At 38.3% G+C, this 15,143-nt stretch overlaps 1 protein-coding gene across 1 annotated transcript; it reads left to right on the forward strand.

Annotated features, from left to right (window-relative positions):
• Positions 1 to 3,926: 3,926 nt before the first annotated feature.
• On the forward strand, positions 3,927 to 4,868 carry LOC104868451 (olfactory receptor 5B2). Its single transcript, XM_010633207.1, has one exon. The coding sequence runs from the start codon at positions 3,927 to 3,929 to the stop codon at positions 4,866 to 4,868; it is 942 nt and encodes a 313-aa protein (XP_010631509.1).
• The last annotated feature ends 10,275 nt before the right edge of the window (positions 4,869 to 15,143 follow it).

Below are 15,143 nucleotides of genomic sequence, written 5' to 3' on the forward strand. Positions count from 1 at the left end.
TAAAATTTGAATTTTTGGAAACTTTCACTGTGCTATCAACTTTGGAAATAGTTATCCCAATTTACTGTGTTGAGTTGGCATTGTACAGAAATTAACAGCCATATTGGTCTAGAAATGTTAAATTTTTTTCATTTCTACAGGGGTAATGAACTGTATTAAATATGTAAGGTCATACCTACGTGCATTTGATTTTAGAAACTAATAAAGTATTTTCTAAAAATGAAAAAAAGAATAATATAAGACTACAAGAGCAAGAAGCAACTTAAATATGTTCAGGGACCATTTTCATCTTCAGAATTAAGGAGATTATTTTAATTTTACATCATTGCCTTTTCTCTTTTGCTTTTCTTTTTAGTTTTATTTAGGATTCCCTATTTTTAATGGTCATACAGAAATTTTTTTAACTGAAATACCAAATAGTTTCTCTTATGTGAAAAACTATAATAGTACACAAGATCCTAATAAGATAATTAGTAATGTGAAATTGGAAGTAAAGGGCTAAAGGTGTAGGGAAAGTGGGAAGAGTGGGGGAAAGGTAATAGGGGAGAGGAAAAAAAATATGAGAAAATAAAAATAAAGTGTTTGTAAATGGGGAAGGGAGGAGGTAGTGAAGGGAGGGCAGGGACAAGGGGAAAAACTGAGAATCAAGACCTATCATGTAAAGGTACAGATTCCCAATAAAGAATGTAAATTATTGTATACCTAGATTGTACCAATAAACTCAATAAAAATTTTTTTAAAAAGAAATGTTGAGCAATGGTGATTAATTATTATACTGAGCAGGAAGTTCTGGAAGGCTCTGCACAGTAGGAGAATTAAGGATACCATTTTATAATAGGCATGAACAGTAGCAAGGATGTAAGTACACACTCACAGGATAGAGAGCGTGGGCCTTCCGGAGAGACACAAGGTACAGGCAGGGATTATTTATATGATTTTAGAGTGCACATCTGCGGAATCTGTGAATCTACGAAAAACACAGGATTTGTTCACAGGAGGAAAATCAATGTCCAACCCACCTTATAAACATGATGGGACACTTCATGGGTCAAAGAATGGCCCATTATGGACTAGAGAGGATGGGGCCCACTCTACTGCATTTTTAAGTACTTTATACAGAAGAAAATCATTTATTGTGTACTTCTGAAATAAGATGAAAGGATTTTGAAAGATGTTATTGTAAAATATTTTAGGAAGCAGTCTTTCCTAAACTGATTTAAACTTTACAGGATGTATACATCTGGTGGCAAATCATTCATACGTATATGTTTATGTTGCATTTTTATTTGACAATTATAATACATTTCACTTTTAAAACACCATAACTCTTTTGTTTCTCTAGGCAGTTTACTCCCTTCTTCCCTAAGTGAGATAAAACCTGCAGTTATTCTCATGGGGAATTCTCCAGAGAACACATTCGTTTTTGAAATTCTGTCTGTGAATGAGTTCTAGGCATCCAGCAGGACATGCCCTCCTATTAGAAGGAACACGTTATATTTCATGAGCCTTTGGGTATTATTTATTGACCTCCATGAGAATCGCTGTAACTACACGCAGGCATTCTTCTGACCTGACAGTTTACTATGACTGCACCCTTGGTCAGGGGAACATGAAGATAAAAATCATATTGATGGACTTCTAAGTGATAAGCTCTTTGAGAAAATATCTGCAGCCTCTCATTATTTACAGATACATTGTTGTAAATCACATGAGAGAAGAAATCTACCATGTTTATTGTATATACAAGGAGAACGTAAATCTTATTCAAGGGGCACCAAAAGGAACCGTGGTCGATTGGAACTAAATCCACATCTGTCTCCTCTTAGTTTTTCGCTGCTTTCCTTAAGAGCAGGAACATTCTGCCCACCGTCTGAGGAGAGGGATCCTCGAAGAGCAAGTCCGCCTCCATAAAACATTTTAGGATTTCACGATTGCTTCTCTGGAGCGGCCGATCTTTCTCTCATAGAACACTGGTAAGCTCCTACATTCATTCCATAAGCATTTTCATCAGAAATGTAATTTATGGGAAGAAGCAGCCTAACTAGAGTTATGATACGTTGTTTAAATGTAAGGATGATTTTCTTACAATGTCAGTGTTGAGGGGAGCATGGCATGTGAATATCAGGATGAATATCATAGAGAGGTCTGTGATTCCTGGCAAAACATGCTTCTTAATCCGAAAAAATGAAAAAAGGTTAAGACAGATGATGCTCTAGATGATTAGTGACATTATCTTGCTCACTATACATTTGCACACACAAAAAAATGTGATCCCAGACTTTTCAATGCAAAAATGTCTAAATAACTTTTCTAATGTGAAATACTTATTCCTGCAAGGTGGCTGGAGCTCTTGGGACTTGAGTCTTTCCCGTTGGACTTCTGTCACCTTGTAACATAAAACACCTCTCAGAGCTTTCATTTCCTCACAGATAAAGCTGAACTTACCACACACACCATTACTGTGTAAATTGCTTATCCTTCATTGTGAAACATTGTATATCCTGAAAATTATCATGTGTGTACAGACTGCACACGTGACATCTCCATGGGCCTGGGGCAGCAATCACAGACCTGGAGTAGCATTGGACCGAGAAGCACTGGGTAGCACCAGAGCCCTAAGAGGACCTGATCCCGGAGAAAGGGCAAACAGGGGAGCAAGTTCAAGTTCACTGAAGCTACAGCCCTGCATGTCAGTGTCTCCTGGGGTCACAATCATAGAAAGGCCATTACTCTTAATTAGCACAAAAGACAGCACTTACAGTAAGTGTTTAATACCCCTCAAACAGCTGTGTTTCATTTCCTGTCTTATTTAATTTTCACCCTAATGCATAAAAGTTGATCTCACTACTATATTCATTTTGCAAATGAACATACACCATTCACAGCTGTTGGTGTAGCACTAACACTTGCTAGGTGGTCAAGGTCAGCTCTGATATTGTGTTTGCTCTGAGATCCTAACTTCTCTGGCCCAAGATGTCTATGCTACACTTTCCTTAGATTCCTCCATCAGTAAGCAATGCTGCTATCACCCCAAGTATCTCACCACATCTATTGTGCAGCTAAGTGAGTTAAGAGTATTCAGGAATTAGGCTCATGGCCACATCATTGTTGATATGTGTATGGGCGCTGTTGAAAAACATGAGTAGGAGAAATTTTCCCAGTGTAATTCAGTCTTTATTTCATTTCATTCATCAGTTTTTCTTTCTTAGTTTCCCCTCCAATGAGAGGCAAATGTACAGGTAGGAAGATGAAATTACCACACAATCAAGGGGTCACCTCATTCACTATGAAGCCACAAACAATGAATTTGAAAGGGTGGGATGAGGAATGATTGTACCTTCAGTTAAATTTTACTTCGTCTGCTCTCACCTGAGACCCTTGGACTTGGGAGCCACTCTGAAGAGGCTAAAGTTCTCCCTGGGCACAGAGTGGAGATGGCCATTTCGCACTTGTGCAAACAGGAGTGCATCGCCATCCCTCTGTGACCCACACTTACATGAATGGCAGGTGTGCAAGCTCACAATACTGCTGACGGGAGGCAGGAATACAGGTCTGTCCTGTGGGCGGCAGTTCTCCCTGGGCAAGTAATATGGAAGGCACTTTTTATTATATCCTGAAGAGGTGTATGGTCTGATAAATACCTCTGCTTCTTATCTTCAGTTAATTGTGCACATCTCCATTTATAAATTTACATATTGACAAGTCAACTACATGACCCATTGCAATTCTTCTGATTGGACAGTATGTAATTCTGTGTGTAATTAATGGGAATCAATTTGGTTTGTAACAATAAGGAATTGTAAAGGTATTGTCAGAATGACAGAAAACTTACTGTACTTATGTTTTCCAGTTTTAATTCAATTTCTCTGCTTTTCTATTAGTCTTTCTTATTGCTATAGTAAACCTAGATGTTCTGGACAGCACCGATGGTGAACAGGACAGAGGTGACGGAGTTCCTCCTGCTGGGACTGACCGATGACCCACATCTGCAGCTTCCCCTCTTCATCACCTTCCTCCTCATCTACACCCTCACCGTGGCTGGGAACCTGGGGATGCTCCTGCTGATCCCCCTGGACCCTCGTCTGCACACTCCCATGTACTTTTTCCTCAGTAACATGTCTCTGGTGGACTTTTCCTCCTCCTCAGCTGTCACTCCCATGGTCATGAAAGGGCTCCTTACAGGAAACAAAGTCATTTCCTACAATGCCTGTGCTGCTCAGATGTTCCTATTTGCAGCCCTCATTGGTGTGGAAAACTATCTCTTGACTGCCATGGCCTATGACCGCTATGCAGCAGTGTGCAAGCCCCTGCACTACACCACCACCATGAGGAGCAGTGTGTGTGCAGGTCTCATCCTCGGCTGCTATCTCGGTGGTTTACTGAATGCCTGCATCCACACTGGGGAAACCTTCAGCCTCTCCTTTTGTAATTTCAATGTGATCCACCACTTTTTCTGTGATGTTCCACCCATCATGGCTCTCTCCTGCTCTAATAAACATTTTAATGAACAGGTTCTTTTTTATGTCGTTAGTGTCCCTGTTTTCTTTGCCATCCTAGTGATCTGGGTATCTTACTTCTTCATTTTTGCCTCCATCTTGAAGATGCGCTCAGCTGCAGGACATCGCAAGGCTCTGTCCACCTGTGCCTCCCACCTCACTGCCGTCTCCATCTTCTATGGATCAGGCATCTTCATGTACCTGCAGCCCAGCTCCAGTCACTCCATGGATACTGATAAAATCGCCTCTGTGTTCTATAGCATGGTGATCCCCATGCTGAACCCTCTGGTCTACAGCCTGAGGAACAAGGAGGTCAAGAGTGCATTCTTAAAGGTCAAGAGTGCAGTCACATGGAGACAAAATAAAGTATAGGACTTTAATTTTAACTTTGTGAAATGTACAATTTTTCGATTCTTTGCTCTCTTTTTTTTGCCCTCATTGAGTTTATAGGCACATTTTAGGTATACAGTGCAGTTACATTCATTATTGGGATCTTGTACCTTTACATGACAGGTCTTGGTTCTCATTTTTTCCCCTTGTCCCTGCCCTCCCTTCACCCCTCCTCCCCTCCCCATTTACAAACACTTTATTTCCATTTTTTAATTTTCTCATATTTTTTCTTTTCCCTTATTCCCTTTCCCCTACCCTTCCCACTTTCCCTAAACCTTTAGCCTTTTTCTTCCTATTTCACATTGTCAATTATCTCATTAGGATCTTATATACTATTATAGTTTTTCACACCAGAGAACATATTCAGTATTTACACATGTGTGACTTATTTATTTCACTTAGGAGTATATCCTCCATATGTATCCATTTTCCTATGAATGATGGATTCATTGCTTTCTGATCCTCTAAGAGCTCAGGCATATTTTAATGCCATGTTGAAATTACATTCCTGAAGTCATGCTGTCACCTGTGCAAAACTCTTCTACTGAAAATGTCCAGAAGTAAATACTTGAGTGAGAAAGGCTGAGATATCTTCAATTCGCTTTCCAAAAGTCTTTCTGGATATCGATATTTGCATTCATTATTCAAGGTTTTTTTCCTTTACTAGTACACTTACAAATAAGTGTAAGCCAGACTCAAAGAACCTATGCATAGCAAAAAGGGACCAGTTGTGTCATGATGACAAATAGAAATGTACGTGTTCCCTCTTCCAAATGCACATTTGTTTGTATTTATTGTACTCAAATATTCTGTATTAATTGGGCTGGATTAAGGGACATATAGGAGGCCCTAAACCAGTTTTCTGTGTATGTGCTTAAAATGTGTTTCCAGAAAAAGTTTAATGTTTGAAGCAATGGACTTAGAAAAATCTATCCTCTTTTTTTGGAAATATAACATATGGTAGAGTTAGAGGCAAGACTCTGTCCCTTCCTCTCCTATAACTAGGACAGCCATCCTGTGTCACTCCTAGCAGTCAGAATTTATGATCTGGTCCTGTCCCCGTCCCTCTGTCTCCAGCACCTACACAAGTCACACCTCTCCTTCCCAGCTCCAGACTCTTGATATAGACTACTTTAGGTTCCTGGCATTCTAAGACTTTCCTTATTAGTACATAGTTCAGCACAGCATCATTCATCCCTCTCAGGAGTTGTTATATGAGCATCGCACATCGCAATGATTCCACTCCTCTTCCAATTGCTGCTGTACATAACATATCTCATTTCTCTTTTATCCCTTTTCCCCCTGCTCCCTTATGCATCTTTCCTTCTCTTGGTTCCTCTCACTTTAGCAGATATATCTCCCCATCTTGTATTATTCCCTTATTTCCTTTCCCCTACCCTTCCCACTTCCCCTATACCTTTAGCCCTTTTCTTCCTATTTCACATTGTCAGTTATACCATTTGATTTACACTTTTAGTTTTTCATACCAGAGCAACTCTTCAGTATTAACACGTGTGTCTTATTTACTTCACGTAAGAGTATCGCCTCAATATGCATCCATTTTCCTGTGAATGGCTCTATTTTTTCATTCTTTATGCTGAGTAGTATTCTATTTTATAGAAAAACCACATCTTCTTTATCCAGTCTCCATATGATGGGCTATTGAGCTGTTTCCAAGTTTTACCTATTACAAACTGTGCCACCATAAACATGAGTGCGCATATATCATTGTGTTATGATTCTTTTAATTCTTTTGGAAAGATACCGAGCAGAGGGACTGCTGGGTCAAATGGAACCTCTAATCCTAGTTATTTGATGTATCTAATAAGGAGATTCTTTGAAAAGTAGAAATTCCACTTCACCCAGCTCTTTCCTTTCTAGGTATCTTCTCAAAAAAGTTAAAGGCATCACATTACAGTGATACACACACACATTTATAATAGCACAATTCACACTTCATAATCTTGGAAGCAGCCTATATGTCCATTAACAGGTGAATGGATAGTGAAAACATGGTATTGACTCTAGAGCACTATTCATCCATAATAAGTGATACACTTCAGTCATTTGTTCAAAAATGGATGCACTTTGAGATCATAATGATCATTGTACTAAAGCAGACACGCAAGCTAAATATCACTGCTTTTTTCTTATATGAAGACTCAAAACACAAATGAATAGCACCTTGTTATTAAGATTGCCATCAGCCCATTCAGGGACTTACAGCCTCTATATCACAAGATCCAATAATCACACCAAATCTCCTCCCTCCTGTCTAAACATACCCCAGTCGCTTTCTTTCATTGTAGAAGCCAGGAAAAGCCACTAGTATTTAACAATCATAACTTAATATTTGCTTTAAGTAGTACAATATGATTTTGCTAAATTTTCTCTATTTTTGTACTGCTACTCTTGGCTGTCTAGTTTGAGATACTATATTAATATTAAGAAGCAAAATATGGGCTCCTTATTTCTATATTGCACCAAGATGATAAATCTGGTTTCTCATATGAGTTAATATCTCCATTTCACTACATTATTTTATGCCACCAACATGTTCAAATTCAGATTTTCAAAAGGATAAAATGTTCAATCAGAAAACATATAAAATGACCATATGCTTAATATACTCATCTATTACTGTACATACTTAGATGATTTAAAGACTAAATCAGAAAGCCAATAATACTGTACATTTTTCATTCTGCAAGTCCTAATCATTCACACTCACAATTCACTCCCACTCTAGGTGAGTTTCATTCTCTTGTCCTCACCAGGTTTTCCTCCTCTTCTTTCATGCTGATCATGTGGCCACCTCTTCCTGTGATCTGAGCTCTTGCCACAGGGTCCATGTGCTTGTGACTCCCCGTGGGACTGTTTTCACTCCATTTGGTCTGACTCAGTGTGACCCTGTCCTGGAGTCCTCCTGACACTATCACCAGCTGGTCAGTGTCTTCTCACCATATGAATTGTCTTACTTCATTCCACTGGTTGCACCATTTAGCTACAATTGACAGCTGCTTCTCTCCTCTTTATCTCCCCAAGAAGAATGTGAGCTCCATAAGAGCAATAACTGCATCGGTTTTCATAACATGATAATCACTGGCTGCATCTATGTCTGTTGTATTTTAGATTCTCAATAAGTGTTCATTACGTGAATTTTAAAAATTAAATTTTCATATTAATTGCACCATATGTCAAGTTCCTGAGTCATTGGTTGTCATAGCGAACCATGCATAATGAAAACCTTCCTGGTGAACGTTCATAGCATTTCAGGAGACATCATTAATTTTGTGCTTTCCCAAATCCTATTTTGCCACATTATCATTTATTTCTTATACTCTTCACTTTTCTCAAAATGGTTTCCTGGAAATCCCATCATCAAGTAGATCATCTTAAAATTTCACTTAAGCTTTACTTAAAAGTGATGTCTCCTTCAGTGGCATATGACTACAAATAAGTACTGGATGATAATTCATAAAGACATTAGGTAGTAAATAAATGAGAGTCAGTTTCTGCTTACATGTAATGACTACATACATTAAAGTGTACACTTAAAGGAAATGATTCTGAATGTTGATGTAGAAAATAATCTGATTAACCTTGAGCAGTGGACCTATAAAGACATTTGTCAAAACAAGACACACAATGATCAACATATGCATGAAAAATGTTCAACCTCAGTGACCACCAGGGAAATGCCAACCAAAGCAACATTTAGACATCTCACTCCAGTCACAATGGTTTTATTTTAAAAATTGCATTTAGATCCAGAGGTCTGCCATAAAATCATTAAGTGTGCTCATATATAAGGGAGCAGCTGTGTGGACCAGAGGGTGGGGCTGCAGGTAGATCCCAGCCAGGGCCCCTCCTTTACTCCAGAAGTATAAGAACAACCACCTAAGCCAAAGGTCTTCCCAGCAAAGAATTGCACAGGCTGACAACCTTGAGCCAGAGGGCAAACCGTAACAAAGACCGAAGTCAAGGAATCCTTGGAAAAAAGCAACACAGGTGCACAAACAGCAGCTAAAGGCTTGCCCCTATACAATTGATAAGTGTGTGGAGATGCCAGCCTGGAACCTGTGCAGACAACAGGAACATTGCTGCACAGTCAAAAGCCAAAAATGCAACCAGGCAAGAGCTACACAGGGACCCCAGTGAGAGGAATATCTAGATACCATCCCAAGTATGCACAGGCCCCAGCCAGAAGCCCACCCATACAACTGGTCAACTCAGGGATTCAGAAGACTACTATTCTGAATCCAGGGGTTGTTGTTCCAGTGATCATCAGAGTAAAGGCTTCTCAGTGGCTTGCTAAGTATTAAAGACCCCTGGGTGAGAAAAATGTCACCTCAAAAAAGGCACAGCAGGCTGCACCTGTTGAAATGAGAAGACATGTAAATAGGTCTCAAAACAAGACTTCCACATCACCTAAAGCAACCCCAAAGGGCAGTGAGATGGAGCAATCACACACTCAACCACCTGGACTTCATGAACTGGCAATGAAAGAGGAACTGGAAAAAGTGAAATCAGAAATAATTTCTCAGATAACAGTAGAGATTGTGCCCATAAAAGAAGATATGATTAATAAATCTAGACCAGACACAGATGCCCCCCCCAAATAAAGGAGCTGAAGAATATGATGGAATCCATAAAATAGATGCAAACAGAGTTCCAGGAGATTAAAAATTCCACTGAAAGTTTATGGAATAGAATGAGCCAATGTGAGGATTGAATTTCAGATATAGAAGATAGGATTGCAACTAGTGACCAAGAAAAGAAAAATGTCTTAAAAATAGTAAGGGACCATGAGAAATCAATCCAGCAGCTGCTAGAACATGCAAAGAAGAATAACATAAGCCTGATCTGAGTATATGAAGAAACAGGAAAGAGTGAAGATGACATTTTAAAAAACTGTTCACAGAAGTAATAGCAGAAATTTTCCCAAATTGGGAAAAGAACTTGACATACGGAAAAGTAAGACATATGACTCCAACTAGCCATGATAAAAAATCTACACAGGTATATAATAGTTAAGATTACAGAAACCCAAAAGAACAAAATTTTATAAGCAGTTAGAGAAAAGAAACAAATCGCATACAAAGGAAAGCCCAAAAGAGTCACAGCAGACTTCTCAGCACAAATTCACAAGGCAAGAAAAGAATGGCGTGACATATTTCAAGCCCTAAAGAAAAACAACCTCCAACCAAGACTGATGTATCCTGCAAACTATCTTTCAAAATTGGTGAAGAAATAAGATACTTACATGACAAAGAGCACCTTAGGAAGTTCATGAATACCAAACCAGAACTCCAAAAAATTTTAAGCAATATCCCACAAAAAAACATTGAGGATCACAAACCCAGGAAGCCCAGCAGAATGAATCCATCAGGCACAAAAATTAAATGAAAAGGAGGAGAATCCAACAAAAAGAAAACATCATGACAAGGATGTCAGTGCATATCAGTTATAACCATCAATGTTAATGGCCTCAACTCACAAATTAAAAGAAATAGACTGGCAGAATGGGTCAAGAAGCAAGATCCAACAATGTGCTGCATACAAGAAAACTCAAATTAAAAGAAATAGACTGGCAGAATGGGTCAAGAAGCAAGATCCAACAATGTGCTGCATACAAGAAACACACTTAATGCAAAAAAGATACTCATAGATTGACAGTTAAAGGGTGGAAAACAATACTATATGTGACAGGAACACCCCAAAAAGCAGGACCAGCTATCCTCTTTGCAGATCAAGTGAATTTTAAACCAAAACTGATGAATAGAGACAAAGAAGGACACTACATCCTTGTAAAGGGAACAATCCAAGAGGAAGATAACAATCAATATGTATGCACAACACACTAGTGTGCCAAACTATATACAACAAATACTAATCGACATGAAAAATCACATAAGCACTGATACGATAGGAGTGGGGGATGCAAATACCCCACTATCACAAATAGACGGATCAACTAGGCAAAAACAAACACGGAAATACTAGAACTCAAACCCTTGAACAAATGGACTTCACAGAGGTTCAAAGATCGTTCCACCCCGTAAAATCAGATTACACATTCTTTGCAGCTGCACATTGGTCATTCTCCAAAATAGATAACATACTCACTCAGGGAACATGTTTAAGTAAGTTCAAAGGCATTGAAGGTATTCCCTATCTATTATCAGACAATAGTGTGGTGAAATTGGAGATCAGTAGCAAAAGAAACTGCAAGAATTTCGTAAACACATGGAAATTCAACAACACAGTTCTGAATAACAAATGGGTCACAGAGGAAATTAAAGAAGAAATCAGAGAGTTCCTACAATTAAATGACAATGATAATACAACATAGCAGAACCTATGGGACACAATGAAAGCAGTCTTACAAAGGAAATTCATAGCAGTGAATACTCATACTAGGAAAACTGAGCTAGCTCAATTATACAACCTGATGCTTGAACTCAAGCTTCTCCAAAAAGAAGAGCAGGATGAACCTAAAGGGCATACAAGGGAGGAAATTATGAAGATCAGGACAGAAATCAATGCAATGAAGACTAAGAGAACAATACAAAAAATTCATGAAGCCAAAAATTGGTTCTTCAAAAGAATAAACAAAACTGACCAACTCTTAGCCAACCTTATTTTTTAAAAAAGGAAATAAAAGGCCCAAATACATGTAACTACAAATGAAAAGGGTGAAATCACAATGGACCCAGCAAAAATCTAGAGGATCATCAATACTTTGAGAACCTATACACCAATGAGATGGAAAACACAGAAGAAACAAACAGATTCCTAGATACATATGAATTGCCAAAGTTGAATGAAGATGACCTAAAAATTCTAAGTGGCCCAATATCAACCAATGAAATTGAAAACTTAATTAAAAACTTGCCAATTCAGAAAAGCCTGAGTCCTGATAGCTTCACTGCTGAAATCTACAAGGCATTTAGAGAGGAACTACTGCCACTGCTGTTTAAACTCTTCAATGAAATTGGAAGGGAAACAATACTCCCTAATTCATTCCTGGAAACAAGCATCACCTTGATCCACAAAACAAGAAAGAACCAACTGAAAAAACAAAACTATAGGCCAATTTCACTGCTGAACATAGATGCAAAAATCCTTCATAAGATACTGGCAAATAAAATGCAAAGTTCGTCAAGAAGATTATACATGGTGACCAAGTCAGATTCATCCCAGGGATGGTTCAACATATGCAAAACAATAAATGTACTACAATATATTAATAGAGCCACAGACATAAAGCATATGACCATCTCAATAGATGCAGAAAAGCATTTGGCAAAATCCACCACGCATTTATGATAAAACTACCAAAAAATTTGGAATAGATGGACTCTACCACAATCTGATAAAAGCCATCTGTGATAAACCAACAGCTAATGTCGTATTAAATGCCCAAAAACTGAAATCTTTCACACTAAAATCAGGAACAAGAAAAGGATGTGCACTATCACCATTCCTGTTCAATATAGTTTTGGAAACATTAGCTACAGCAATTAGAAAAAAGAAAGAAAGAAAGATAGGAAATGAAAAAGTAAAATTGTCATTATTTGCAGAAGACATGATACTCTATATAGAAGACCACAAGAACTCCATCCAAAGTCTTCTAGACTTAATAACCAAATTCAGTAAAGGAGGTGGATACAAGGTCAACACATAAAAATCAGTGGCTTTTCTGTACACAAAAAGAGATTCATTGAGAAAGAAATTGGGCAATCAGTTCCTTTTGCAATAGCATCCAAAAAATTGAAATACCTAGGAATCAACCTAACAAAAGAATCAAAGAATTCTACTCTGAAAACTACAGCACTCTGAAAAAAAGGAGATTTAAGAGGATATCAGAAAGGGCCGGGGAATTAGCTCAGCAGTTCAGTGGCCTGCCTTGCAAGCACAAGGACCAGAGTTCAATCCCTGGTACCAAAAAAAGAAAAAAAAAAAAAAGAGGCTATCAGAAAATGGAAAGACAGCCCTTGCTCCTGGGTAGGAAGAATCAAAATAGTGAAAATGGCTATACTTCCAAAACTGCTATATAGATTTAATGCAATCATAATTGAAATCCCAGCAACATATTTCACAGACCTTGAAAGAACAATCCAAAAATTCATTTGGAACAAGAAGAGACCTAGAATAGCAAAAATAATTCTAGCAATAAAGATAAGGTAGCTCGCATCACAATCCTCAATTTGAAACTATATATACTAAAAGACTACTCTGACAAAAACAGCATGATTGGCAAAGAAAGACCTGAAGACCAGTGAAACAGATTAGAAGATGCAGAAACAACTCTAGATAAACTCAGCAACCTAATCTTCAACAAAGGAGCCAAACACTCTCACTGTAGCAAATATAGCCTCTTTATTAAATGGTGCTGAAAAAACTGGATTGTAACTTGCCAAGATTCAAACTAGACCTATATCTCTAACCATTCACTAAACTAAAATTGAAATAAACTAAACATTTAAATATTAAAACAGAAACAATTGGAGCAGACTGGTGAGAACCACCTAGCCACATGGGCACCTCTGCAGCATCCCCCACTCCTTGCTCTTGGGCCTCCTGGTTGTGCCAGTACTTGGATTCACACTGCAGAGGCACATTTTACTGAGCTCCAGAACATAAAACAGAAGTGTACAACTGTGATAAAGGAATATCAGACCTCCGTAGTTGCTAAGTTGGAGAGATCACCACCTTCCATCAGAACTTGGACTATCTTCAGGGGAAGGGCAGATGGAACCTGCAGTAGAACCTTGCAGAGTTCAACCCTACAGGAGGTCAGGGAGCTCAACTTGGGCCCTGTATCCTGAATCTAAGGGGTCTGCCATTGGCTAGGTGAAACTTATTGACTTAGTTTGCACATTGCTGCCCACATTGTTTATTGTGACAACACAGATATGCCCTGAAAGAGGCTCTTCAACTTTTTTCCTTTCTTTTCCTCTTATTTTTAAAATTTTATTTTTTCCCATTCTCCAAATTCTTCCTTTTTTTCTTTCTTGTATTTCACACTCTATCACTTGCTGCCCCTTTTGGTTCCTGCTCCTGCCCTAATTGGAATTCTTTTTTTTTTACTTTCTTCTCTTTTTCCTTCTCTTGAATGTCATTAGTAAAGTGAGTACAATTTATAGCTTCTCTATTACTACTAAGTTGTTCTATTCTTGTGTTTGTTCTTGCATTCTGTCTTTCCCTCTTATACTCAACAGTTTCCTAGAGTTTACATGATAGTCCTGTGTCCTCTGGCTTCACTTGAAACCTTCTCCTATTCTTTTACTTATCTAGTCCTCTACTCCCAGCTCCTTATAAGTCCCCATCCTGAAGCGTAAAGTTGCTATACTGAAGAGTTTATTCACTATAAACATATTTTGGGCTGGTCCTAGATTTTTATTTAACTCACATGGTTAAAGGTGACAGATTAATAACTACCACAAACGGTCAATTCCTAAACTGTGCTTGATGCTATTGTGTTGCTGATTATATCAATCAGGCTAAAGGGTTGTGATTGACTTAATGAGTTGTCCTTTCTGATATTATGAAAATGAGAGTGTCTATGAGTCATTAGGGTCTCAAAACCTAAAGACCAGCTATATCAGGAAGATCAAAGTACTAACCCAGGAATTAAACCAAGGACAAGCCCAACAAAAATAATGAGAAAATACATAAGGAAGGCACAAATACAGATGTCCAGTTCACCAGCAGCAAATTCTAGGGGAAATGAGGTAGAAAAGTCTGACAATCAGCCACCAGGACACCCTGAATTCATAGCACAGGAACTAACAAAATAGATCAATCAGACTCTAGAAAAATTCAAAAGAGAAAAAGTTTCTTAGATAACTACAGAGATGGTGAGCACAGTGAAAGACATGATTAAAGGCTCTAGAACAGGAACTGACAAAAAATTAGATGAGCTCAGGACCATGACAGAAGCCATGAATGCCCACTGTAGGAAAGAAATGGAAATCATGAATGCCCAACGTAGGAGAGAAATGGAATCCATGAAACAGATTCAAACAGATATCCAGGAGATTTAAAACTCTATTGAAAGCATTCAAAGCAAGATAAACAAATGGGAAGAGAGAATTTCAGATATAGAAGATAGGATTGCAGGCATTGACCATGAAAAGAGAGATCTCTTAAAAACAGTAAGGGATCATAAGAAATCTATCCAATAACTCCTAGATGATGCAAAAAAGAATAGCACAAGACTGATAGGAATTCATGAAGTACCAGGAGAAA

This window comes from Fukomys damarensis, unplaced genomic scaffold (assembly GCF_012274545.1).
Source record: "Fukomys damarensis isolate Sample0158 unplaced genomic scaffold, DMR_v1.0_HiC HiC_scaffold_27, whole genome shotgun sequence".
NCBI classification, from domain to species: domain Eukaryota; kingdom Metazoa; phylum Chordata; class Mammalia; order Rodentia; family Bathyergidae; genus Fukomys; species Fukomys damarensis.